This window comes from Poromitra crassiceps (assembly GCF_964638095.1).
Source record: "Poromitra crassiceps genome assembly, contig: HAP1_SCAFFOLD_242, whole genome shotgun sequence".
NCBI classification, from domain to species: Eukaryota; Metazoa; Chordata; class Actinopteri; order Beryciformes; family Melamphaidae; genus Poromitra; species Poromitra crassiceps.
In genome coordinates, this window is record NW_028152152.1 from 118,143 (window position 1) to 146,002 (window position 27,860).

Sequence of the window (27,860 nt, forward strand, 5' to 3'; positions counted from 1 at the left end):
GCAAAACACGTCATCATTCAGAAGCCACGCCCAAGACGGGGGAAAATATAAGGAGCCTGACGACTGCAGCTAGCAAAACAAACCGCGGCTAACCGGGGCGAATGGAGGAACTCTCGTCAGATAGAAATAGTTTTGCGGGATTTTACAGGGATTTGGACAGTTTTCTTTTTAGATAATGTCAAAAGATTATTTCAGTACACTTCCTCCAACGGAGAGGGAAAGGTACATTGAGAAGATGAACTCATTTGGCCTGGAGCAGTGTCCCTTTTCATTGCCCAAACAACGCTGGATAAACGATCCCACACAGTGGCCTGAAGTGAAATACTATGACATGAGCTTTTAGGCATGTTTAAATTAATGAAAATAACGCTGGTGTAACGTCAGACAGATCAGATGCACTGGCGTTCTCCTATGTCACATAGTTGCACACAAAGATCATATATATGGAAGATGAACACTCCAACTTACTTCCTTGACAGCTAAATCCACATTTTCTTCTCGCGAATGCTCAATGGCTTCCTTGTTTTGCTCGGGAGTACAAAAAAACTTTAATTGGCGATTTTTTACATTTGTTGTCTGCACAGCCCACCACACAACAGCTTTTAATTCAAGGAAAATTACGCTGGTGAATGAGAGTGAACGGAGCGATTTCCCCCGTGATGGGCGTGGCCTATTTCATGCAGTGTCTCTATGCCAGGATCCTGTTCGTGGACTTGAGCTCGGCCTTTCGATACGATCATCCCAGCTCTGCTACAGCAGAATCTCTCCCTGCCCAGTTAACACTGTGGAGGCCTTCCACTTCCTGGGGTCCATCATCAGCAGGACCTGAAATGGGAGATGAACATCAGAGCTCTCACCAAGAAGGCACAACAGAGGATGTACTTCCTGCGGCAGCTGAAGAAATTCAAAGTGGTGCAGTGCACTTTCCATCGTTGAGTCCATCCTCACCTCCTCCATCACCGTCTGGTTACGCTGCTGCTTCTCCCAAGGACATCTGCAGACTGCAGCGTATCATCCACTGTGCGGAAAAGGTGATCGGATGCAACCTGCATCCCCTTCAGGACCTGCACACCGCCAGGATGCTGAAGCGGTCTTGGAAAGTCATGGCCTACCCCTCTCACCCCAGCCATAAACTCGTTGAAATGCTCCCCCTCAGTAAGAGACTGTGGACCAAAACCTCTCGCCACAAGAACAGCTTCTTCCCAACTGCCATCGGTCTCATCAACAAGGCTCAAAAGCCCCCACGAATAAGGACTCTATCACCCCCCCCTCCCCCCCAATATTCTCCATTCACAGCCGACTCAATAACCGGCTAGTATACCTACAGTGATATGAACCCCGTTCCTCATACTGTATGTAATCTGATTACCTACTGTGTCAATAAAAGTGAATCTGAATCTGAAGTAAATTGCAATCGCTTCTCATTCTTTTGTCAATGTGATATAGTGTGCAGCAGCGACACTGACTTACAGCATCTTCTCTTTCTCGTTGATGTACTGTAGTTTCTCTGGGGAGCCCAGCCCTGGCTCCAGTATGCGTTATGTGGAGACCCAGTCAATGCAGATCGGAGCCTCCTACAGCCTGCAGTTCTCATTGGTCATGGGCTGTGGCCGCGAGCCCTCCCCCCACATTGACACGCAGGTCCGCCTGGAGTTCTCCACCAATCACGGCCTCACTTGGCACCTGGTCAAAGAGGTAAGGAACGTGGAATTCACCTTGGCTCCCTCATGTTAAGTGATTATAACAGTCCTGCAATCTTTTACTTTCACAGCATACCTTTGTTTATGACTTGAGAAAAAGTTGTAGAAGTCACCCTGGAGAGAGAGAGACGAGGAAACCTATCATTTATTCATGATCATCAATATTGATCTACCCATTATAGCGTTAGTAATAATGTGTAAATAATGAGAGTCTTTAGATGTGCCGCTTTGTTTTAGACGGGAAATTATCGCAATTACTTTTGATCATCCCAGTATTAGCAAATGCACGGTAATACTTGAATCAGCAAGCGGATTATCTTGCCATGATTCAACAAAGATTTCTGTGAGCACAATTGGCTCATAAATATTCATAAGGCGCCAAAGTATCTGCCAAGATTTTTATTGCCTGTGGAATTGAATAGGGCATAATGAGTCCTCCTCCATCAGTGAATTCTCTCTGATTCTCTCATGTCATCATGCAGTCATGTGGTACTGTAAGTGCAGAGTGTAACTCCCCAACTGTCCCGTACACTGAATGCTTGCTTCTCTTCTCATGTTCAAGGTCAGGTAAATGCCATAATCTCGCATTAGCCTTCCACGGCATGCTATGCAAATAAGGCTGATGTTAGCCACACTATGATTGGACAGTATCTTGTGGTGTTTTTTTTAAAAGTCTCGTTGCAAAAGCAAATCCACCATTTGAGAAAAAGGTTCACGTGCTGTGACAAAATGATTACAAGCATTACAAGGAAAACATAAAATATTCCCCAATTAACTTCAACCTGCATTTACCTGCAAGATAGCAACACTTTAGAGGATGTGCTGGGATGAACACCAAGCAAACTGGGAGTCTAGTGTTTTGAAATGTGCTCCATTGTTTCCTCTACTCAGGCCTGTCTGCCTGGCATGACCAGCTGCTCAGAGTTTACAGCACCCAGTGTCTACCACCCATCAGAGTTCAAAGACTGGAGACGCATCACTCTGCCTCTGCCTCAGAAAACATGGTAACACATTGCCCAGGAATAGATTCACCCAGGTTTCCTTTTGAATAATACATGCTATGCTCATTCTGCATTGCTTTTTGCATTTAAACGAGCACAGTGCACAGGAGATACAGATACAAATGTATAACATAACATACTGCTGAAGAAAGACACGCACACGTCACACACACACACCAACTCAAATAATCACATAAACCTTCACCACTGGGCACGCTGTGACCTCCACCCTGTTCCATTGCACTCCCCAGCTCCTAAATAAAGGTGGTGTAATCTCACTGGGTGTATGATGAGAGGTCACGGGGTCATGGCAGTAAATGGTAATGAAATATTCCCGGCCAGCTCTCCCAGGTCCAGGTCGATACGGGTCACCAGCTCTGTGTGATCAGGAGGAGGTCCAGGTCGATACGGGTCACCAGCTCTGTGTGATCAGGAGGAGGTCCAGGTCGATACGGGTCACCAGCTCTGTGTGATCAGGAGGAGGTCCAGGTCCATACGGGTCACCAGCTCTGTGTGATCAGGAGGAGGTCCAGGTCCATACGGGTCACCAGCTCTGTGTGATCAGGAGGAGGTCCAGGTCCATACGGGTCACCAGCTCTGTGTGATCAGGAGGAGGTCCAGGTCCATACGGGTCACCAGCTCTGTGTGATCAGGAGGAGGTCCAGGTCCATACGGGTCACCAGCTCTGTGTGATCAGGAGGAGGTCCGGGTCGATACGGGTCACCAGCTCTGTGTGATCAGGAGGAGGTCCGGGTCGATACGGGTCACCAGCTCTGTGTGATCAGGAGGAGGTCCGGGTCGATACGGGTCACCAGCTCTGTGTGATCAGGAGGAGGTCCAGGTCGATACGGGTCACCAGCTCTGTGTGATCAGGAGGAGGTCCAGGTCGATACGGGTCACCAGCTCTGTGTGATCAGGAGGAGGTCCAGGTCGATACGGGTCACCAGCTCTGTGTGATCAGGAGGAGGTCCAGGTCCATACGGGTCACCAGCTCTGTGTGATCAGGAGGAGGTCCAGGTCGATACGGGTCACCAGCTCTGTGTGATCAGGAGGAGGTCCAGGTCCATACGGGTCACCAGCTCTGTGTGATCAGGAGGAGGTCCGGGTCGATACGGGTCACCAGCTCTGTGTGATCAGGAGGAGGTCCAGGTCGATACGGGTCACCAGCTCTGTGTGATCAGGAGGAGGTCCAGGTCCATACGGGTCACCAGCTCTGTGTGATCAGGAGGAGGTCCAGGTCCATACGGGTCACCAGCTCTGTGTGATCAGGAGGAGGTCCGGGTCGATACGGGTCACCAGCTCTGTGTGATCAGGAGGAGGTCCGGGTCGATACGGGTCACCAGCTCTGTGTGATCAGGAGGAGGTCCGGGTCGATACGGGTCACCAGCTCTGTGTGATCAGGAGGAGGTCCGGGTCGATACGGGTCACCAGCTCTGTGTGATCAGGAGGAGGTCCGGGTCGATACGGGTCACCAAAGCAGCAAAGCAAGCTGCCTCCCTGCCTCCCTGCCATATAAGCCTCAATATACCTGACTCCCATTCATCACCACTATACATGCGGCGGCATGCAATACATTCACCTACACACAGGGGCGTGCACACGCACTGCACACACAACCTCACAATCCACACACACACACACACACACACACACACACAGGGGCGTGCACACGCACTGCACACACAACCTCACAATCCACACACTAGACACACACACACACACACACACACACACACACACACACAGGGGCGTGCACACGCACTGCACACACAACCTCACAATCCACACACACACACACACACACACACACACACAGGGGCATGCACACGCACTGCACACAACCTCACAATCCACACACTAGACACACACACACACACAGGGGCATGCACACGCACTGCACACAACCTCACAATCCACACACTAGACACACACACACACACACACAGGGGCATGCACACGCACTGCACACAACCTCACAATCCACACACTAGACATACACACACACACACACACACACACAGGGGCATGCACACGCACTGCACACAACCTCACAATCCACACACTAGACACACACACACACACACACACACACACACACACACACACACACAGGGGCATGCACACGCACTGCACACAGCCTCACAATCCACACACACACACACACACACACACACAAACACACAGGGGCAGGGACATGCACTGCACACAACCTCACAAGCCACACACTACATACACACACACACACACACACACACACACACACACACACACACACACACACACACACAGATGTGATATTAAGGTTAATCTGTAAATGCCAGAACAACAAATCCACACGCTGATCCACCACCTGAAGAGAAGCAGATTATTGCATATAATGAGAGGATGTGGTTGACACGCTTATTGATTACTGTCAGTCATTTCATTGCTGAGATCATATTGTGCATTTTTTAAATTAAACCTTCAATACATTTTCTCATCAGTTATGACTTATCAGTCACAATGCTGCAGTAGTCAGCTGATGTAGTATTGCCATTTTCCCTCCTATCTACTGTATAGACGCTTTTAACTTGACAACAATAACAAACGGTCACACAACCCACCTGAATAGCCGGTTCACTTCCTGTTACAAAGCTGATATTCGGCTCAAATTAAATGTTAAAGGAGAACTTACCTCCAAAACAATTTTTTTCAGCTTTTAACCAATATATATTACTTTGGGGGTGATGTGTGAAGAATGCTGGTCAAAATTTCCACATTTGTGACCAAACTGTTGCCATTCTGCCATTTGTATCATTTTTCAGCAGCATACCTGGCATAAGCGCCCTCTAAGGGTGGAACACTGCTTTTTTTTTGCCCACAAATGAATGGGAGATTTGGTACAACCTGACGTCAGGTTGTCCCCAAAGACTATGGGATTTCAAGATAGTTACTCCACTACTCCCCCTGTACCCTTTCGGCTCCTCACAACTCCAAGCCTATTCCCATGATGTCACTTGACCTGTTAATTTATTACAATCGCCTGTTATTTTCCTACCAACTCCTATGTAACACAATACTATCAATAAACGCCACTATAATCATAAAGGACATGGCATAGCAAGTAAATCATTCCCAACCGTTTTCATACTAAGGGGCCCTATGATGAGATTTGGTCTCATGTAAATCTTATTTTTTATTTTTTATAGCCTAGATATGATTTTGTCCAGAATTCCATATAATTAGGTTGAGAGACAACGAATGCTGGAATCCTCTCAAGGACGACTGGTGGTCTTCTGTGCCCCTTTTCGCTGGGGACACAGAGCTGCTGCCCGGAGGGAGGGAGGGGTATATTGTGTGTTTGCAGCAATCAGCTCCGAGAGCCCAGCACCAAAGTGAGAGCCTCACTTTCATCCTTCCGCAAACAAATCTCATCGCACATGTAAAATATAATGCTATACTACGACGTGACAACGTGACAAAGCTGCTCTAAACAAATTGGCTACTATAATATCGTCACTGTGTACAAGCAACGCCAACTTTTCAGGAAATTAAGTCAGCAGAGCGACTGGGGACTGGGGGGGGGGGGTGAGCAGCACAGCACACTCTCTATGTCTGTGTGTGTGTGCTCCTCCTCCACGTGGACTCACTGCCTTGTGATCAGGCAAGTTGTAGGTAGGCTAGAAAAACCCTGTGCTCTTAAAATACTGGACACCACGTTGTCATATTTGACATATGTCTTCATTGTAGACAGTTTATCGCTGAATGTGTCATTACATTATTCATATCTTACCTGAATAAGCTCAAATGCTGTTACAGGATTATCACACCGAGTCTGGAGCACTTTCTGCCGGCCAGGCAGCAGCTCGTAGGCACCCTGCCTTTTAGAGCGCGAGCACGAGCTGCTGTGTGCTCAGGCAGCGGGGGCGCGCGGGCGGAGCTCTTCACATGGAGGTCTGACACTGCCCTGCGCTGCAGTAACTTTTAACAAGAATCACGAAAAGCCCATGAAACTAAAATGAAAAAGGGACTTCATGGCAAGTTGGACGAGGGAATGACGTGGAGAAATCTCGCATTGTGTTACCCCAGAGCGGGGGGTTTGTCCTATTGTGCGGTGTGCTGCTGTAACGAGCCTCACGTCACTTTGCTCTTATCGATAGGTACAGACGCCACACACACACATGGAGAAAAATAATTAAATTTCTAGTTCGCCACTGAATTACCAAATTTATATAACTTTAAACCATTTTAAGCAACGCTGTTTCCATACAGACCACCAGTGTTGGCTAGTTGTTGATATTTATAAAGATATTGCCCCTCTCAAATAAATTATTTTCAAGGCGGTAGGCAAACTGTAATGGCGTCGATTTCCGAAAAAAAATCCTGACTTGAACACAGCCAAAGAGTCTAGTATAGACAAGAGCATATGTCATTTCTTGGTTTTTTCCATAGGTATTTTCAAATCACTGTTCTGATACATATCTAGGGGGTAAGTCCTCCTTTAACGTTGGGCCGTGTCTCCGACACACACAGTAACAACGTAGCCTATTTCAGTCTTCTAGTACTGTAATTTCCGGACTATAAGGCGCACCGGTATATAAGCCGCAGCAGCAAAATTGACTGTTTTTTACATATATAAGCCGCACCGGACTATAAGCCGCGGGTGTTTTGATGTTTAATTACCATATGTAAGGGTTCGTGCACAGAGAGGAATGTCGGGAAAGAGATGGCTGTTTGGGGAAGCTCCCATTTATTAACATTTCAACAAAATCAGCATTACGGTAGGCTACTATAAGAAGCTCCCATTTATTAACATTTCAACAAAATAAATATAAAAAATAAAACAATAATAATAATAATAAAACAATCCTCAAAAGGATAATGTGCTGTAAACAATAAAACAATCCTCAAAAGGATAATGTGCTGTAAACAATAAAACAATTCTCAAAAGGTTAAGGTAAGGTGCAGTAAACAAATTAACTGGAAAACAATAATATAACAATCCTCAAAAGGATAAGGTGCTGTCAACAATCAAACCAGGTACCGTAATCCTTGTCTTCATCTTTTAGGTGAAGGTGCAGCAAACGGCTGTAAATAGGGATGTCAACGGTTAACCGTTAATCGATTAACCGTCGCTAACGTCGTTGTTCGGTTATTGCTGTCGGTCTATCAGTTAATATTAAAAAAAAAAAAAAAAAAAATTTTTTTTTTTTTTTTTTTTTTTTTTGGTCTATTTACTCAATGAGCTCATGCCCAAACAAGGCGTGTCTATTTAGATGCTGAAATGTTAATGCTTTTTGTGTTACAAATTCTAACACAAAAAGAATTTGTGTTGAAATGTTGATGCTTTTTGTTAATGCTTGTTAATGCTTTTTGTGTTAGAAATTCTAACACAAAAAGCATTAACATTTCAGCATCTAAATAGACACGCCTTGTTTGGGCATGAGTTCATTGAGTAAATAGACAAAAAAAAAAAAAAAAAAAAATTATATTAAAAAATTATGAATTAACCGATAGGTTAATCGATTATTAGCGTCGGTTAATCGAAAGTGAAATTAACCGAAAATTGACATCCCTAGCTGTAAACAGAGTCAAAGTCAAGTCACTAATCCTCGTCTTCCTCTTCTTCCTCCGTACTGAAACCAGCAAAGTCCTCAACTTCAGTGTCGGAAACGAACAGGTTCAGGGTGGCTTCGTCAACCACTCTCCTCTCTCCTTCGTTGTCACTCTCAAAACCAAGGAACTCCTCTTCGTCACTGTCGGTGTCGGAATCGAACAGCCTCTGAAGGCGCCCAGCTGTGCCGGCGTCATCATCACGCAGCAGTCCAGCCTTTCGGAACCCGTTGGTGATTGTGGATGTTTTCACACTCCTCCACGCTGTCAGGACCCACTGGCAAACTTGAGCGAAAGTTGCTTTTCGCATGCGACCAGTTTTGGTGAATGATTTATCGCCGCTCGTCATCCACGCCTCCCACTCAACGCGTAGTGCCACTTTGAACGCACGATTGACACTGATGTCAAGTGGCTGCAGATGCTTCGTTGTGCCCCCAGGAATCACAGCTGGAATGGAGTTTGTGGTCTTGATGGCTGCTTTCACGGAATCTGTTATATGAGCCCTCATGCTGTCGAGAACGAGCAGAGCTTTTTTTTGCCGAAAGAATCCTCCAGGGCGCTTGACGTAGCACTCAGCCAGCCACTCCTTCATGACACTTTCCATCATCCACCCTTTCTTGTTGACTCTGAGGCATATCCCACTGGGAATTTTCTCTTTCGGCATCGTAATCCGCTTAAAAATCACCATTGGCGGCAGCTTTACTCCAGATGCTGTGCAGGCCAGAACACAAGTGAAATTCATTCTCTCGTGCCCAGTGGTTCTCAATGTGATCGACGATTCACCTTTCTTGTTAACAGTCCGAGTGAGTGGCAGGTCGAACGTCAAAGGCACTTCATCCATATTTATGATCTGCTCCGGTTCGATGGAATATTCCTTGATCTTCCTTTGTGTGAATTCGCCGAAGTTTGTGATTTTCTCCTGGTAGTCGGGAGGGAGTTGCTGGCACACAGTCGTCCTCGCCCTGACGGACAGTCCCTTTCGTCTCATGAATCGGAAGCACCAAGATGGCCCACCTCTGAAATGTTCAATTTTCATTTCGGTGGCGACTGTTTTGGCCTTCAGTCGGATCTGCACCGTGGAAACGCCTCGGCCGTCTGCTCTCTGGGTCAACACCCAATCTTCAAGGAAATCTTCAAGTTCGGGCCATCTGCTTTTATGACCTCTGAAGGACTTTTTGGTCTTCTTGCACTGAGACAGTTCCTCCTGCTGCGCCTTCCAACGCCTCACCATTGACTCATTGATGCTCAGGGTACGCGCTGCTGCTCTGTTTCCCTCTTTTAATGCGAGATTGACTGCTTTCAACTTGAAAGCTGCGTCGTGTGAATTTCTGCGTACCTTCCCCATGGTAAGTGAGAGACTGCTCGTCTTGTTGTGATTCCGGGCTGCTGATGAACTTTGAACCGGTAGGAGTAACCGGTTGATTTCCGCCAATGATGTCAAGTCTTTCATACACAAAGGCAATTCAAGGTGCTTTACAAAAAAATAATCGAAAAAACAAGCAGCAAAGCAATGCACATAAAATGTGCTGATGAAGCTGTGTAACCTGTAAAATCCATCGATTTTGGAGGTCACCGAGTGGCCGTTTGCTTACCGTAATTACCATATGTAAGGGTTCACGCACAGAGGGGATTGTTGGCTGTTTGAGGAAGCTCCCATTTACCGTATTACCATAACATTTCAACAAAACAACATAACACAACACCACCTTTGTTTATTTTTACAGTGCACACAGTGTCCGCGGTGTGGTGAAAAGAGGGCAAGAGAGGAAATTAAAACAGAAGTGGATTTATAGTTAGAAAGAGTGCTAAAAAAGAGAGATTTTATTTGTATTTTTTTTTTTTCTGAAAAAATCCATAGATAAGCCGCACCGTTATATAAGCCGCAGGGCCAAAAAACGGGAAAAAAGCCGCGGCTTATAGTCCGGAAATTACGGTAGTTAGTAGTAGTTGTTATTGTTGTTGATAGTTGCCATGCCTGTCGGAAAGACACACGTTTGGTAGTAGGAAGCGTTGTCATCTGGTCCAGACGGAGCTATCCTGAGAGGCTAATAAAGCTACATGTTACAGAGTAAGCTGACTATCAGTACGTTATTGCACGCATAGGCCTATATTTACATTTAAACGTTTACATAGCAAAAAAAATTAAAATAGAAATAGATGTATTTGTGTTTCCCCCTGAACAGCTGAGAAAGTGGACACTGTAATGGTTAGCACTGTGAATTATGATACAATTCAGTAGGTGGCGGTAATGCAACATTTAAGGATGCCAACCACCATAAAACACAGAAGAAGAAGCTGAGAAAAAGGAAGTGCTGTGGGGTTGCAGGTGGTGAAAACCGTCTATACTCACGTATGTTCAGTAGGGGTGGGGGAAAAAATCGATTCACCTAAGTATCGCGATTTTTAATGTCACGATTTTTTGGATCGATCTTTTATTCCAGAATCGATAATCGCAAATTAAAAAAAAAAAAAAAAAAAATTTTTTTTTTTTTGGGGTGCTTGCAGTCAGGCCACTCACTGAACAGCAGGCCAGGCGCCGCCTACTGGTTTACTAGTGGTTTTATTACTTTATTAGTTAGTCTGAAGTAATAATTACACTTCAGGGTTAAAGTGGGTGCATCTCATTGTAAAATTGGACCCAAATCTGGCTTCAAACGGCCCAAATTTCACGCGCGTTGGCCCATATCGGCCTGGCCTGCTTGGTATCTAATGCCCAGCCTGAATTATGATCCCAGTCCGCCCCTGTTTTTAACTATATCGCCCAGCCCTACTCATGATATATAATATACAGTCTCTAGTGTATGATTCAACTTTTCCCATGTTCTAATCTAGTGTAAAAAAGCAAACAAACTGAAAAAATAAAAGAAAAAAATAAACAAAAATCGCAATAAATCGTAATATCGAATCGCAATAATCGTAGAATCGCAATAATCGTGAATCGCAATATATATCGAATCGGCACCAAAGTATCGTGATAGTATCGAATCGGGAGATAAGTGAATCGGCACAGCCCTAATGTTCAGCCAGTATTATGTCTAGATTGTCAATTTTGAAATAGATTCAAGATTGCTCCCTACTGATACAGTATGTCTGTTAATATGGTGTGTGTCTGTGTGTGTGTGTGTGTGTGTGTGCGTGTGCGCGCGCGCGTATGTGTCTGTGTGTGTGTGCATCTGTGTGTGTGTTTGTGTGTGTGTTCAGGTCCAGCGCCACACGTTTCCGGTGGATCCAGAGCTACTACGGAGAGCAGGATGAATGGGCCCTGGATGACATCTACATCGGCCAGCAGTGTCCCAACATGTGCCACGGACATGGCTGGTGTGACCATGGACACTGCAGGTCAGTCTTCACACACACACATGCGCACACACACACACACACACACACACACACACACACACACACACACACACACACACACACACACACACACACACACACGTGCATGCCATAAAAAGTTGCATAGAAGATTACATGGAAGACCATAGATAGCTTTTGAAGTATGTTTGGGAAATAACACATTTCACCATCCATTGCACATCCACATGAATGAATGAATGAATGAATGAATGAATGAATGAATGAATGAATGAATGAATGAAAATTTATTTTGAACGTTAAAAAAGGAAATATACATGTACCGTAAATTCCGGACCATAAGGCGCACCGGTATATAAGCCGCAGCAGCAAAATTGACTGTTTTTTACATATATAAGCCGCACCAGACTATAAGCCGCGGGCGTTTTGATGTTTAATTACCATATGTAAGGGTTCGTACACAGAGGGGATTGTCGGGAAAGAGATGGCTGTTTGGGGAAGCTCCCATTTATTAACATTTCAACAAAACAAAACAAAAGTCAGGTCACTAATCCCCAGACAAAATCACACAACAATAGGCTATATGTGCAGCAAACTGCACATATAGCTGTAACCAGAGAAGTCAAGTCACTAATCCTCGTCTTCCTCTTCTTCCTGCGTACTGAAACCACCAAAGTCCTCATCTTCAGTGTCGGAAACGAACAGGTTCAGGGTGGCTTCGTCAACCACTCTCCTCTCTCCTTCATTGTCACTCAAAACCAACGAACTCCTCTTCGTCACTGTCGGTGTCGGCATCGAACAGCCTCTGAAGCCTCTGACGGCCCTCAGCGCCAGCTGTGGTGGCGTCATCCTCTTCATCCCGCAGCAGTCCAGCCTTTTGGAACCCGTTGGTGATTGTGGATGTTTTCACACTCCTATAATATTCCGTGATCTTCCTTTGTGTGAATTCGCCGAAGTTTGTGATTTTCTCCTGGTAGTCGGGAGGGAGTTGTTCAGTAGTTCTCGCCCGGACGGACAGTCCCTTTCGTCTCATGAATCGGAAGCACCAAGATGGGCCACCTATGAAATGTTCAATTTTCATTTCGGTGGCGACTGTTTTGGCCTTCAGTCGGATCTGCACCGTGGAAACGCCTCGGCCGTCTGCTCTCTGGGTCAACACCCAATCTTCAGGGGAATCTTCAAGTTCGGGCCATCTGCTTTTATGACCTCTGAAGGACTTTTTGGTCTTCTTGCACTGAGACAGTTCCTCCTGCTGCACCTTCCAACGCCTCACCATTGACTCGTCGATGCCCAGGTTACGCGCTGCTGCTCTATTTCCCTCTTTTAATGCGAGATTGACTGCTTTCAACTTGAAAGCTGCGTCGTGTGAATTTCTGCGTACCTTCCCCATGGTAAGTGAGAGAGAGTTGCTTCTACTGCTCGTCTTGTTGTGATTCCGGGCTGCTGATGAACTTTGAACCGGTAGGAGTAACCGGTTGATTTCCGCCAATGATGTCAAGTCTTTCATACACAAAGGCAATTCAAGGTGCTTTACAAAAAAATAATCGAAAAAACAAGCAGCAAAGCAATGCACATAAAATGTGCTGATGAAGCTGTGTAACCTGTAAAATCCATCGATTTTGGAGGTCACCGAGTGGCCGTTTGCTTACCGTAATTACCATATGTAAGGGTTCACGCACAGAGGGGATTGTTGGCTGTTTGAGGAAGCTCCCATTTACCGTATTACCGTAACATTTCAACAAAACAACATAACACAACACCACCTTTGTTTATTTTTACAGTGCACACAGTGTCCGCGGTGTGGTGAAAAGAGGGCAAGAGAGGAAATTAAAACAGAAGTGGATTTATAGTTAGAAAGAGTGCTAAAAAAGAGAGATTTTATTTGTATTTTTTTTTTTTTTTCTGAAAAAATCCATAGATAAGGCGCACCGTTATATAAGCCGCAGGGCCAAAAAACGGGGGAAAAGCCGCGGCTTATAGTCCGGAATTTACGGTACACATATATACATATAATAAAATAAAATAAGAAATAAAAAATGAAATAAAAACAGACAAAAAACAAAACAAAATAGCTAATCAAATGGTCTTGTCCGAAAAGGAGTAGGAGGAAGCAGATGCTTGTCTAGTCCTACCCTTATTCTCTAATATACTCTGTTCCAGAGTTCATCATAACTAGACTCAATTTACATACTACATAATTATCAACATTATAACACAGTTACTCAATCAACAACCGTATTCATTCATGAATGTAAGAAGAAAAAAACTTTTTTTTATTAATTTTTATAGAAAAGCAGACACTATTAACTCATTCATGGCCAGTTTAGGACTGCCAATATTTAGCACAGGCCAAAGATTTTCATAATTGTTGGTCATATTTCAAGACCCACAGTAAATTATCTATTAGCACCAAAGTGATTTGCAATAGCTCAAAATGAAGATGTACGTCTCTGGGTTCACCAGGGAAAAAAAAGTGAGCTTTTAGCATGTTCTGTACTCTACTTATAGCCCTTTATATACACCCTGTTTTCACCAAAAAGGTCTCTCTGACAAGATAAATTGCAGATATTGGCATTTTTCTAAATCACACAATCTCATGCAGAACTCGCTCTCAATTCTTTTATTTTGAACTGTATTGACATCAGACATGTAAATATTATTCGTTATGACACAAAAAAAAAAAAAAAAAAAAATATATATATATATATATATACACATGAAGTGCTTTTTTTTTTACATTCAACAATATAGTTTACTCAGTGTGAGTGTGCAGACAGACACAGACAGACAGACAGACAGACACACCGACAGACAGACAGACAGACAGACACACACACACACACACACACACACACACACACGCACGATGCGTGATTTCTAACCCCACATAGGATAAGCAATAACCACGCCCTGTGGCGCCGGGATTGGCCAGGAGCAACACTGGAGGGCACGCAGCCCAGCGATTTCATGAACCAACTGAATAGCTCTTGAGAACAGACAGCAGGCTGCTCTGACTGCCGCTTGTTTTGTTCTGGTCCACCCGTCCTCATCCATGTCTCCCTGTTCTATCCTCCCTCTCCCTGCTATTTGATCGTTCCCGTTTTCCCCTCGGCTATTCAACACGTCCTCACCGCCCTCTGATCGATCATTTCCTCATTCCTCCGATGATCAAACACATCTCTCTGGATTACTTTCTCCCGTTTTCTCCGGGCTGGCACAGAGGAAGGCGACCAGCTCGTGCAGCGCGCCGAGGGGTGTGTTTCAATGGCGTTTTTCCTGTCTGCACAAAGAAGCGTTTATCCGTTTTCTGATTTTCCTCCTGCTCAATTTCAAAACAACAGCTGCGGTATGTGTTTGTTCACGTGTTGTCTTAGATGCTAGGGACCTGATACTATGTCACAGGCTGGGCAAGTGTTTGAACTAGGCGCTGCACTAATAAAAACAAAAACACGTCAAACACGTCTTTGGCGTGGATGGCTATTTCTGATAACACGTCAAAGACGTCTTTGGCGGTGAATGAGTTAAGAGGATTGTGCATTGGACTCCCCTTCCTCAATACTATATTTACCCAAAATGCAGTTTCTGTATCTATTTTTAAACTGTGCACAGCATTGTATATAGTGGGGTAACAATGGCTGCGTTTACATGGACCGTTTATTCCCCTTTTCATTCGGAATTAACGTTCAATCCTATTAAAAGTTATCATGTAAACATCTGAAAAAACTTAAATCCGAATGAAAATGGCCAATCCGAATGAAAATTCAATCCGATGTAAGTGGCCGGTTGATTCCGTTTTTTATTCCGAATGAAACCATTTTGCGTTCATGTATACCCTTTTTTAGGAATTAAGTTCATTCCGGTCTTTCTGCGCATGCTCGCTCCCTTTTTCATCCACTGCTGTCTGGCCTTGCGAGTGGGAAAAGGCAATGGACTGAGGTACAGCGGTTTTCTACTGCCTCCCTTCTCCTCCTCAGCAGACGCAGAATAAGCAGTAGCATATTACTGTCGTGCTGCTGCTTAACACAAACGATCAAAATGAAACAGAAAAGTGCGGTGATAACGTTTTCTTCCATGTTGTTGCTGTTTCTAGCTCGTCGCTCGCACTGGTAAATCGCTGTCCATTCTCAAGAAGAGCTATTTAGTTGGTTCATGAAATCGCTGGGCTGCGTGTCCTCCAGTGTTGCTCCTGGCCAATCCCGGGGCCACAGGGCGTGGTTATTGCTTATCCTATGTGGGGTTAGAAATCACGCAGCGCTGAGAACTCTGCTGAGTGTTTACTTCTGGTAAACGTAATGACGTTAACATCCTGTTTACGTTTATCCAATCAGAAGCCTTCCCAGCCCCAAACCTTACGATGACTCAAAAACATCAGATTAAAGTTTCTTTCATGTAACCACCTTTTCGGAATTAAGATTTTACATGTAAACTCGCAGGAAAAAACTTTACTTCTGAATGATTTCATTCGGAAGTTTTAATTCTGAATTAAAAGTCATCATGTAAACGTAGCCACTGAGCCATCTTCTCTCAAAGGTGTGATGATGGCTTCTCTGGAACAGACTGCCAGCCCTCCTCCCCCCTCTCCTCCAGCGTGCTCTCTGACTTCCAGTCCCAGGATGCACTGCTGGCCACATGGCAGGAGGTGATTGGCGGAGAGGTGGTGACGCCTGACATGGGCTGTGGGGTGGTCTCCTCCGGGTCCTCCCTGTACTTCAGCAAGGTAGGGCGACCGTGCTACGAAATTACAAAAACACGTTCCAGGTTTTCCCACTCCACTTCTATTCCAAAGTGTGAAATGTATTCCCCCAGGCTGGGCTCAGGCAGCTGGTGAGCTGGGATCTGGACACGGAATGGGCGGAGTTTGTGCAGTTCTACCTGCGTGTGGGCGGAGACTGGGCGGAGTGCAACCAGGCAGACAGCAGGGAGGAGGGAGTGCTGCTGCAGTACAGCAACGACGGGGGCATCAGCTGGGGCCTCATCGCTGAGATGTACTTCACTGACTTCACCAAGCCGCAGTGAGACACCCGGGGACGGGGGAGGGGAGGGGAGGAGAGGAGAGGGGAGGAGAGGGGAGGGGAGGAGAGGAGAGGAGAGGAGAGGAGAGGGGAGGAGAGGAGAGGAGAGGAGAGGGGAGGGGAGGGGAGGGGAGGGGAGGAGAGGAGAGGAGAGGAGAGGGGAGGAGAGGGGAGGGGAGGGGAGGGGAGGAGTTATAATCGCCTTCTTGACCAATAAACAGGACAGTGTTTTAAAGTCCCCAAGAAATGAACCCCCATTACTTTGACTTCCTGGAAAACAGCGTATCTTTCATGGTGCCCTCATGTTGCCACTAGTAGGCGTAAATACATGTCTACATTTCTAACCATTCAAACCCCTCCACATCAATTGCCTTTCTATCCCTGATTCATATTCCATTGCTTCAGACTTTTGAATGCATCAAATCATGGAAGTAAAGATGTAATTTCTTGGAATCTTTAACTGTCCCTTGTATACTATATATGAGAAAGAACATCCATGTTAGTTCTGGATCCAACAGAACTGGATGCTGGAATGGTGCAAATCATGTACGAGTGTAGGAGAGATGAGATCAGATGAAGTAGTACTTTGTATAATGTTGTTAAATGTTTAATTTCTGAATACACCCTAATGGGAGTGTAGACTGCAATGCATTTTTTCAGTACCTGAAAAAGTCGTCATTATTTTTCAAAATATTTGTGAAAAGACCATAACCTTCTCTGCGCCCCTCCTCCTCCTCCTCAGCTTTGTCCACTACGAGCTGCCCTTGGCCTCTAAGACCCCCTCCACAAGGTTCCGCTGGTGGCAGCCTCTCCACTCTGGAGATGGATATGACCAGTGGGCCATCGATGATGTCATCATTCTGTCAGAGAGGGAGAAGCACATCATCCCCATGGCCAATCCTACTCTGCCACAGGTGAGATATGGACATTTCCTGTTTGCTCTAATAGCATGATCCTCCCCATGCCCTACTACGTCCTGCCGGTGAAACTCCTCGCTGTCAGGTGAAATATCCGAGGAAGCATGTGCCAGTCTAGCACCAGTCTAGCGGGTGATGCAACGACTGGGACAGCAGGGAGAATTGGCCAAGTACAATTGGGGAGAAAAGGAGGGCGGAGTCTGAAACAAGTGCAAACCTTTTAGACCACAGCGCTTTTTTTCTCTTTTTCTATCCCGAGCTACGGCCATTTTCTCACTAAACTCACTAAACGTCCATGAGTGACTGAGTGAGTTTGTGACTTTGTGACTGACTGAGTGACTGTCCTGACTTTGCCATCTCATGATCCCGGCGGGACCGCTGGTCCAGCGCTGTGGTAAAAAGAACAAATGTAATGGAAAATATCAAACACACTCTTGGATCGCATATTTTGAATAGCTAGAGTCTTTAGAGATATGTTCTGCTGCGGGCCTGTTACACAAAATGCTAAAGTCAACTCCCCTGTCCTCCATCTCCTGTTACACAAAATGCTAAAGTCAACTCCCCTGTCCTCCGTCTCTACAGAACTTCTATGAGAAGCCGGCGTTCGACTACCCTCTGAACCAGATGAGTGTGTGGCTGATGCTGGGTAACGAAGGCATGGAGAGGGAGAGCAACAGCAGCTTCTGTGCGCCCACGCCCTCCGCCATGGTGTTTGGACGCTCTGATGGCGACAGGGTGGCAGTCACCAGAGACCTGGCCCTGCGCCCCGGCTACACCCTTCAGTTTAAGGCACATACTGGACAGTACAGGGATACTGGAGGAACTAGGAGCATGCATAATGGCATGGAAATGTGACATATTTTAGAGGTCCTGCATATAGCATTTTAACATCAATAAAGTATGACCATAATAATTGTGTGATATTAGTATACCGTGAACAAAATGAGACCATTGCTGAGAAGATTGGCAGCCTCTACTGTGTGATCGGCTCTTGTTCTTCTTCTTGCTCTTCAAAACAAACACATGGGGAACAATACCAGGGAGAGAGAGAGGGAAATGTGATCTTCATTTTGAGAAACACATAGAAGCTATTCACCTTATGTAGCCCCGCCCACTTGACCCATTGTATCACGACTTCCTGTTCAAAACGCCGGCTGTTTTATCTGCTCAAACTAGTCTGACTCACATCATGAGTCAGACTAGGTTTATGAGTCACAGGAAGTGTGAATACAATCGGAACTTTTCCGATTGTATTCACACTTCCTGTTAGTCTCTCAAGCCAGACGGTCTCTTCTACACATGAGGTGAATAATAATGTATTTACATGTTTCCTTGTTTGATGTTGCGTTGTCCTGCTCATCCTGTCCCAGCTGAACATAGGCTGCGAGTCAGAGTTCAGCGCGTCGGCCCCGGTCCTGTTGCAGTACTCGCACGACGCGGGTCGTACCTGGGCCCGGGTGAAGGAGGGCTGTTACCCAGGCTCCCCGGGGGCCACTGGCTGTGAGGGGAGCGGCCGCGAGCTCAGAGAACCCACCGTCTACAACACTGGAGACTATGAACAGTGGACCAGGGTCACTGTGGTCATACCCCGCAACGTTGCAGCCAGGTAGCTATGGTAACACGCATGCAATTGAACGTGCTAAACAACGCGACTCAGTGATTCACTATAGATGAAGTGTCGACACACTGACACCGAGGGGATTTTAAACTGTGTCTACTGTGTCTCTCGTTTTCCTCGTCCTCCGCCCCCTTCCTTCACTTCGCCAGTAAAACGAGGTTCCGTTGGTTCCAGGAGAGCAGTATGTACAGGGACGCCCCGGCCTTTGCCTTGGATGGGGTCTACATCTCTGAGCCCTGTCCCAACCACTGCGGGGGACACGGAGACTGCATCTCCGGAGTCTGCTTCTGTGACATGGGATACACAGGTACAATAGAGAGCCAAAGTGAAACGTCACTTCCTGCTTTTCTCCCTGTACCAGCGCTGCGAAAAATATGAATGGCGGTGAACGGAGAATAAGGTTACTTTTTTGATCCTGTTTGAATTGTGCCACGGGGTGCCGACGCTAATTTTGTCCATTTAAAACATAACTTTGCATGTCAAGAAAGTCGCAGTTTGTCGTCAAACTGTCGCACTAGAAGTTATAAATCAGAAAGACTACACGCACTGTCGCCTAAGTGACGTCACTTTCTCTACCGGCAAAGCTGAAGACCGGCGACATGCCACGAGCTTCCACGAGCTATGTAGTTTATATACGAAACTAAGCCCTACGTTTCAGTTTGAAGACAAACTGTGACTTTCTTGACAAAGTTATGTTTTAAATGGACAAAATTAGCGTTCGCACCCCGTGGCACAATTCAAACGGGATCAAAAAAGTCACCTTATTCTCCGTCCACCGCCATTCATATTTTTCGCAGCGCTGGTACAGGGAGAAAGCAGGAAGTGACGTTTCACTTTGGCTCTCTAAAGAGAAGACAATTTGAATAGTTTGGGAATGTTTTTTTTTTCCAAAATGTTTTTATTTACAATTTGTTATCTTTACAATACATACAGACAAAACAACAACACCAACAACAACAACCACACATCTGCTCCTCCAATTTGTACATAGGTAATCTTAAACCATATAAAAACTCTTAATTAAATGCCATACAGGTAAAGAAAATAAATAAATAACAAGGTATCAAAAAGAAATTCTAGCTTCAGGAAGAACTGCACTGCCATCACAAAACCTAGTTATTCGCTTGATCATCTGCTAAATTTAAATTACTAAATAATGAATGGCATCCAAATATCTTCAAATATATGTTGTTTGGCTTCTTCATGTTTACCTCAGTCACGGTATTGTTATATTATATGCCTTATGATTTGTTTCCTCTTTGTCTTTGTGTCCCGTAGTGGAGCAGGATAGTTGCGTGCCGTCTGTGGCCAGTCCCACAGAGCTGACGGAGGGCTTTGAGGCAAAGCTGAGCCCACTTTGGCAGAGCCTAAAGGTGCTCTTATGCTCGAGCAAAGCTCCGTGGGGGTGGGGCCCCGCGAGTCTCCGTGAGTCACCGTGCAGACCTCGCGCTGGGGCTGATGCCATTATACTCAGAAAGTGATCAGCATGTATTGTAGCTATTGTACAATGGTGAGAAGAACAGCCCGTGAAAAGTCGCAATGAAACGCTGTGTAGTACTGAGTGTGCTTTCACTCTCAAACGACCGCACATCAGCACATGAAGGACTCACCAAACTTGTTTTTACTGAAAGCCGTTTTTACTTCTCAGCCCTGATTGCCTACTCTGTGCTGCTTTTAATCTCTTTCAATCATGCTCTCAACACAACACATTTACTTGGTGAAATGACTAAAAACGAACAGTTGCAAATCTAAGTTTATAGCCTACCACATGGGTCAAGAAATGTGGTGAAAACACAGCTCAGTGTTCAGGGTTCAGTGAATCGAAAGCAGCCATGTTTGGAGAGAAGCTCGCGCTGTTAGAAAAAAAATCAGGCAGAACGCGAGCGGCCGCTGGAGCTCGCGACTAACCACGCCCAACAAATTTACGTAATTTGACGCGCCCGCCCCTCGCTCCACCCCCGCGCCCTTCACGGCAGGGTGAGCATAATTCAGCCTTAAGTGGGGGGCAAATCGGAGGAGGCTGTGGCACCATCAGCCAGAGCAAGGCACTTTACTTCAGTAGCCCTGGGAGGAGAGAGGCACGCACGACGCCCCTAGACACTACCAACACACGGTCAGCACCATTCACTCTTTCAATGAAGGATTGGAGAGGCAATACCAATTGAATCTGTGCAAGTTCCTCCTACCTGTAGTTAAATGTAATCACCACCTCCCTACAGTTTGGTCCAATTCTACATCCGGATTGGCAGCAAGAGTTTGGGACCCACTTGCACCAGGCCTCGCTCCCGCAATGAAGGTAATAAGGATCAAACTGGTGGTGTTTTATGAGTGAGGCTCTCCAATGCCTCCATGTGGCTATTCCCTGACACTGCAGCCTATAGAGCTGTGGTTCTCAAACTTGTTCACTTTGTTAGACCACAGACACCCCCCATTTAATACGATTTTGTCCCAGGGTCCCCATCTGATAAGATTTGAGCTTTTAAATGTTTTATTACAGAAAGTGTATGAAACCCATGACCAAAATAGTCATACATTCGGTCATTGTGTTACTTATGGATGGAATTATAGTGAAAATAAATTATCCCCCTTTTTCCTGGGGACCCCTGGAGCCCACTAAAAGACCCCTGGGGGTCCCCGGATCTCGCTTTGAGGACCACTGCGTATCGAGAACAGCTCGACATCAGATCTGATCAGACCTCCACTGGCCTGTCTGCCCCGTCTGCATCTGTTCCTTCTCATGCTTTCTGACTCTGATCAGCCTCTATGGCCTTGTGATCCAGCCAAGGCTGTGTAGCTGCAGATCTGGACCTCATCCTGAATGTGTGAATCAAAGTCTAGTGTTGTCTAGTTCACTCAGCAGATTAGCCTAGCCTGCAGCAGTACTGAAGGCTCAGTATATTCTATTATATTGTGTTCCTGTGTGCTATCTATCCTATTTCTTGCCACTACTCATTTGCCCTCATTTTAACTGCTGACAGCTGTTTTTTAGGAGATGTGTGTGGCCTATAAAGGTTCGAGTCCAACTATTAGGTTATAAAGGTTATGGACATTTTTCCAATACGTTTTTAGCTATTTTTGTAACTGCTGCGCCTGTCGCTTGATGCACTTATTATGCTCTTTCTCTGTTGTGATGCTTTTAAATGTATATTTTATCCTCTTACTCTTTTATTTTTCTTGTGTCAACCATTTTATGTGAAGCACTTTGAATTGCCTCTGTGTATGAAATGTGCTATACAAATAGACTTGACTTGACTCAATTTCTCCCTCTGTTTCTGTGTTCCTAGGTGTCCTTGTCCAGTTCTCTACCAACAATGGTGTCCAGTGGCAGTTTCTGAGGGAGCTGGACTTTGGTTCCTTCCTGGAGCCTCAAGTGGTGACCATCGAGCTACCGCCTCCAGCCAAAACCCCTTACACTGTGTTTCGCTGGTGGCAGCCACAGCAGGGTGGGCGCATGGGTGGGACACACACACAATATAATATTATTATAGAAGGGAGGAGTTTTGGCTCTACAGTAGTAGCCCTTTCTTACGTCTTTCTTCTGTCATCTGTGCAGGGAAACACTCTGCCCAGTGGGCCCTGGATGATGTCCTGGTTGGTATGAATGACAGCTCCAGAACAGGATTCCATGACAAGTTAGACGGCGCGTCCCCTCTGAGGCACAACTGGTACCGCATTCAGGGCGGGGAGGTGACTGTGGACTGTTTGTCCCTGGACACCGCACTGACCTTCAACTCTGAGGCCATCGATAGTGAGTCATACATACACACACACGCGTAAAGAAGGGGGGGAACGCATTGTCAACGTGCCCATGAGCAAGGCACTTAACGACGCCCAACTGCTCCAGTGAAGCTGCTCAGTGGCTGACAGTGGACGGTTCTGTGATTGTACTGGTCATGCTGGGCAGCTCCCAGTGTGAATGTATGAAAAAACAGCATGGTGCTGCTCAGTCGACATTCGATGAATAAAGAATAACAAAATAAATGATTACAGAATTTGTGTGCAAATATAATTACACGTGCATATATATACTGCACAAACACATACACACACACATTCACACAGGCAAACCACATCAATAAAAAAGATGACTGTGTCATGACATCACAGTATTACTAGTCTCACTGGCCAGCCTCCTCTCCCTACCGTGGAGGAGTCTGGCGCCGCAGGTCTCCATAGTGGGATTGCGATGGGTGAAGCTTAGCGGCAGTGCCCTTGGAAAATAGTTTCCAACAATCCAACTTGCCGTATTCGGCGTGTAGCAACGAGCTAGCGTGTAGGATTCTGCCGTTACCTTGCTAGCTAGTTAGCGTTGTTGTTTTCACTGCGGCGGCAGGGCACTATTTACAGCGACACACAGAGGGGAGGGAGCGGAAGCCGCTCTGATTGACGTGGTCGGAGCCAATGACAGAGTTTGTAATAAACCGGGAGCGGACATCCGGCAGCGACTGAAACAGTCGCTCCAATGGGAGAGCAGAGTAGAGCAGGGGAGGTTTTATCCCAGTTATGGAGACCTGCGGCGCCAGACTCCTCTCACGGTAGGGAGGGAGGGGAGACTACAGTATTACACACACGACAGGCTGAAACCAAGTCAACCATGTACATATGGCCTGTGGGTTCTGCATTATTAATGAGAGCAAAGCTGATTGAACAGGATCCTGCCTGGCTGTTATTAATGTGTGCATCAAGCTGTGGGCACATTTACTTTTGTGCAAATATGATATTACAACTGGGCTCCATCCATTAACCAGGCACAGCAAGAGCAATTTGGCAACGTATCTGTATACATAGAGTAGAGCTCCTGTGTGCCTGTGCTGTGAACACATTACGCACTGACTGTTAGGCTTGATGGCTGTTCCCATATGGAGTCAAACATAACTCAACAGCGTCTATTATAGCCACAGCTATATTTGCATCTGCACTTTTTTTTTTTATTGTATTACAATAATACAAACAATGCAATCCACCACGCCACTTCCCACACCGCCAACATATAATAAACACAGTTGAGCAACAGAGTACAATTTAAACAGGACACTATTAAAAAAATTACAGGACAGACATATACTGTACATATACATATACCCACATACATACAACAAACATTTAACGAAACAAAACAAAAACATAGTGATGATCATCGTTATCACTCTAATGTTGGCCTTAATCTGTTCCATTTCTTATCATAATCTTTCATTGTTCCCTGTCTATTTGCAATAATGCCTTCTAACAAAAGGTAATGCTTTAGAAAAGAAAGAAAATGAGGGAGAGTCAATTGTTCTTTTCCCTTCAATTCAAAAATAAATCTCTTACCCAATAATATCACAGTATTTAGAATAACAGGACTTCAATTTCTTAATTCACCAAGTATAATTGTTTGAGGGCACATGGTTAGCACGATTGAATTGAAAGCTAGCCATCTCTTAATGGTCAACCAAAAAGTCACCACATGTGGACAGAACCAAAATAAATGCAACATATCTTCAATTTCAGAATTACAAAAGCGACAGTTTTGATCCCTTTTCCAAACCCCAAATAAAAAGCATTTTTCTTGTTGGCAGTATTTTGTATAAGATCTTTAATTGAAAGTACTGTGCATCTACACTTGTCTTGACTTTGTCTGTTGTATATTTCTTATGGTATTGATGTCGAAATACAATATGTCAACATAGAAGATTTTCTTGATTTTGTCATTTGCTTTCGGGTTTTACCACTTTTTATGTCACATATAAAATGGTGTATCGAGGATTATGAAGTTATTCAGATGCCTCATATTTTGTCATCAGAATAGCCTAGTGTGTCTAGGCTACTCTGTGTCTTTCAAAGTGTGTTGGGGGAAAACACTGCTTCATCGCTGTGCGTTGGTATCCATTAAGAGCATCGGCTGACGGTAAATGCCTAAAAATGTTGTCTCGTCACTGTGCCTGCAGAGAAGCCGAGGTATGCAGAGAGCTGGGACTTTGAGGTGTCCGGCTCGTCCTTCCTGCAGTTTGAGCTGAGTATGGGCTGTAGTAAGTCCACCTCCTTCTCCCACGGCGTGCGCCTGGAGTACTCCACAGACTGTGGGCGTCACTGGTCTCTCATCACCCCAGAGTGTGTACCTCCAGCCATCGGCTGTGCCGGTTATACCCAGAGCTCCGTCTATACCTCCACCCAGTATAAACACTGGAGGAGGATCACCGTCTACCTGCCTAGTGCTGCCAAGTAAGTGTATGACGTGGAATAATATGAGTGTGGATGTCTGTGTCTAGACTTTATGCTTGGAGGAGTGGACAGTATTTGTTTATTTGCTGAAATATGTCTACGCGGACGGCTAGTATCTCTAACTTGCTGTTTGAATCCTCCAGTTCCCCTAGGACTCGGTTCCGTTGGATCCAGACACACTTCACCCCAGGGGCAGAAGGTTGGGCCCTGGATAATGTGTTGCGCTTACCCCCGGCTGTTCCGTGGATGTGCTCTGGTCATGGCCTGTGTGACAACGGACGCTGTGTGTAAGTAAACCACTTGTCATCTCTCGCCTGGACTACTGCAATGTTCTTCTGGCTGGGCTACCTGCTGCAGCCATCCGACCGCTTCAGCTCATTCAGAACGCTGCAGCCTGTCTGGTGTTCAACCAACCTAAATTCTCTCATGTCACTCCCCTCTTCCGTGACCTTCACTGGCTTCCCATCTCGGCTCGCATCAAATTCAAGACACTGGTACTGGCCTACAGGGCAGTCCACATGTCAGCCGCTTCCTATCTGCAGTCCATGGTCAAGTTCCAAACTTCTCATCGCTCCCTCCGCTCCTCCACCCGTCCAGATCGCCTCGCTCCTCCACCGCTACGTGGGCTCAAAAGTCGCCCGTCCCGATCGCGAGTCTTCTCGTTCCTCGCCCCTCAATGGTGGAATGAGCTCCCCCCCTTCGGTCAGAACGGCCGAATCACTGCCAATCTTTCGGCGGAGACTAAAAACTCACCTTTTCAGGCTACACCTGGGCCCTTCTTGAACTAACATCTTTTACTGTAATAAAAAAAAAATACTAATGCTACATATTACTACTTATTCCTTCTCTAACTACTTCCTACATGGTGCTAGTCTATCAAAATATCTTAGATGTCATTGATTGTGTTGCATAGTTGTTTTCTGTACTGTTGACAAATTGTGATATTGTAAGTCGCTTTGGACAAAAGTGTCTGCTAAATGACGTAATGTAATGTAAATGGTTCTTATGCCAATTTTGATTCATTTTCATTGGCACTTATTTACTGATGTTTTTTCCATTCAAACCAGTCATACTTACCCTTACCTTTACTCCCCCCCCGCCTCCCCACCAGGTGTGATAAGGGTTATGGAGGGGCCCACTGCGTGCCCCTGAGCCCTCTGCCATCTATACTGAGAGACGACTTTAATGAGAACCTGCAGCAGGAGACCTGGCCTGAGGTGTATGGAGCGGAGAGGGGAACACTGAGCGGAGAGCCACTTAAGTCTGGCACTGCCCTCATCTTCAAAGGGGTGTGGGTCCTAAAAGCCATGCAGAGAACTACCAGAACATAAACAGCACAAACAAAAAGATCATCATACAGTATGTAATCAAATATGTAATTGTTGTTTTGTTTGTAGGATGGTATGCGTATGTTGGTGTCACGGGATCTGGACTGTACCAGCACCCTCTACATCCAATTCTCCTTCAAATTCATCACTAAAGGTGCAACAACATTTCAGAATATAGATTAGTTTTGGTATACAGTAGGTGTTTGTATGGCATAAATCAAAATTGTGTACGTCTCAATTGTGTTGTAACAGTTGATTGTATGGACTTTTCTAGGTGTTCCAGAGCGCTCCCACTCAGTGCTGCTGCAGTACTCTGTGAATGGAGGGATCAGCTGGCTGCTGTTGGATGAGTTTTACTTCCCCACCTCCACCGACACTCTGTTCCTCCACCTGCCGCTGCCCGCCAGCGCCCAGACCAACGCCACCCGCTTCAGACTCTGGCAGCCGTACAACGGCGGTGAGTGGACACATACCGTGGAAGCCAGGGGCGGACTGGGATCATAATTCAGGCCGGGCATTAGATACCAAGCAGGCCAGGCCGATACGGGCCGACGCGCGAAAGCCCAATTTGGGCCGTTTGAAGCCCAATTTGGGTTGTTTGAAGCCAGATTTGGGCCATTTGAAGCCCAATTTGGGTCGTTTGAAGCCCAATTTGGGCCGTTTGAAGCCAGATTTGGGCCGTTTGAAGCCCAATTTGGGTCGTTTGAAGCCAGATTTGGGCCGTTTGAAGCCCAATTTGGGCCGTTTGAAGCCAGATTTGGGCCATTTGAAGCCCATTTGGGCCGAGTCCAATTTTACAATGAGATGCACCCACTTTAACCCTGAATAAAGTAATAAAACCACTAGTAAACCAGTAGGCGGCGCCTGGCCTGCTGTTCAGTGAGTGGCCTGACTGCGGGCACCACATTTGTTTTTTTTGTTTTTTTGTTGCAGGCCAGGCCCGATTATCATGCCCGATTATGCAGTCCGCGCCTGGTGGAAGCACACGCACAACAACACAGAAGCTCAGATCATCTGTCCTCCTCCACTCCCACCCTACCCCTTTCTCTCCCTCTCTCCCTCTCTCTCACGTAACCCTCATCACATCACACATCTCCACTCCACGAGGTCACAGCGTATAGTCGCCGTCCTCAGGCCATGTTCCCAGTGTAGATGTGTGAGTCTCTCTCTCTC

The 27,860-nt window shown here is 45.9% G+C and overlaps 1 protein-coding gene across 1 annotated transcript in view; it reads left to right on the forward strand.

Annotated features, from left to right (window-relative positions):
* LOC310770832 (reelin-like) overlaps window positions 1-27,860 on the forward strand; it is a gene marked incomplete at both ends in the record, with an annotated part of 171,487 nt that overhangs the window by 112,166 nt on the left and 31,461 nt on the right. Inside the window, 19 exon segments of the mRNA XM_083663543.1 lie at window positions 1,503-1,695; window positions 2,592-2,704; window positions 11,495-11,632; window positions 16,142-16,328; window positions 16,418-16,623; window positions 17,366-17,537; window positions 18,123-18,329; window positions 18,911-19,146; window positions 19,308-19,465; window positions 20,437-20,531; window positions 21,159-21,271; window positions 21,378-21,454; window positions 22,443-22,601; window positions 22,712-22,906; window positions 25,086-25,359; window positions 25,503-25,646; window positions 26,471-26,648; window positions 26,757-26,841; window positions 26,962-27,144. Of these exon segments, the coding sequence (XP_083519669.1) occupies window positions 1,503-1,695; window positions 2,592-2,704; window positions 11,495-11,632; window positions 16,142-16,328; window positions 16,418-16,623; window positions 17,366-17,537; window positions 18,123-18,329; window positions 18,911-19,146; window positions 19,308-19,465; window positions 20,437-20,531; window positions 21,159-21,271; window positions 21,378-21,454; window positions 22,443-22,601; window positions 22,712-22,906; window positions 25,086-25,359; window positions 25,503-25,646; window positions 26,471-26,648; window positions 26,757-26,841; window positions 26,962-27,144 (3,113 nt within the window).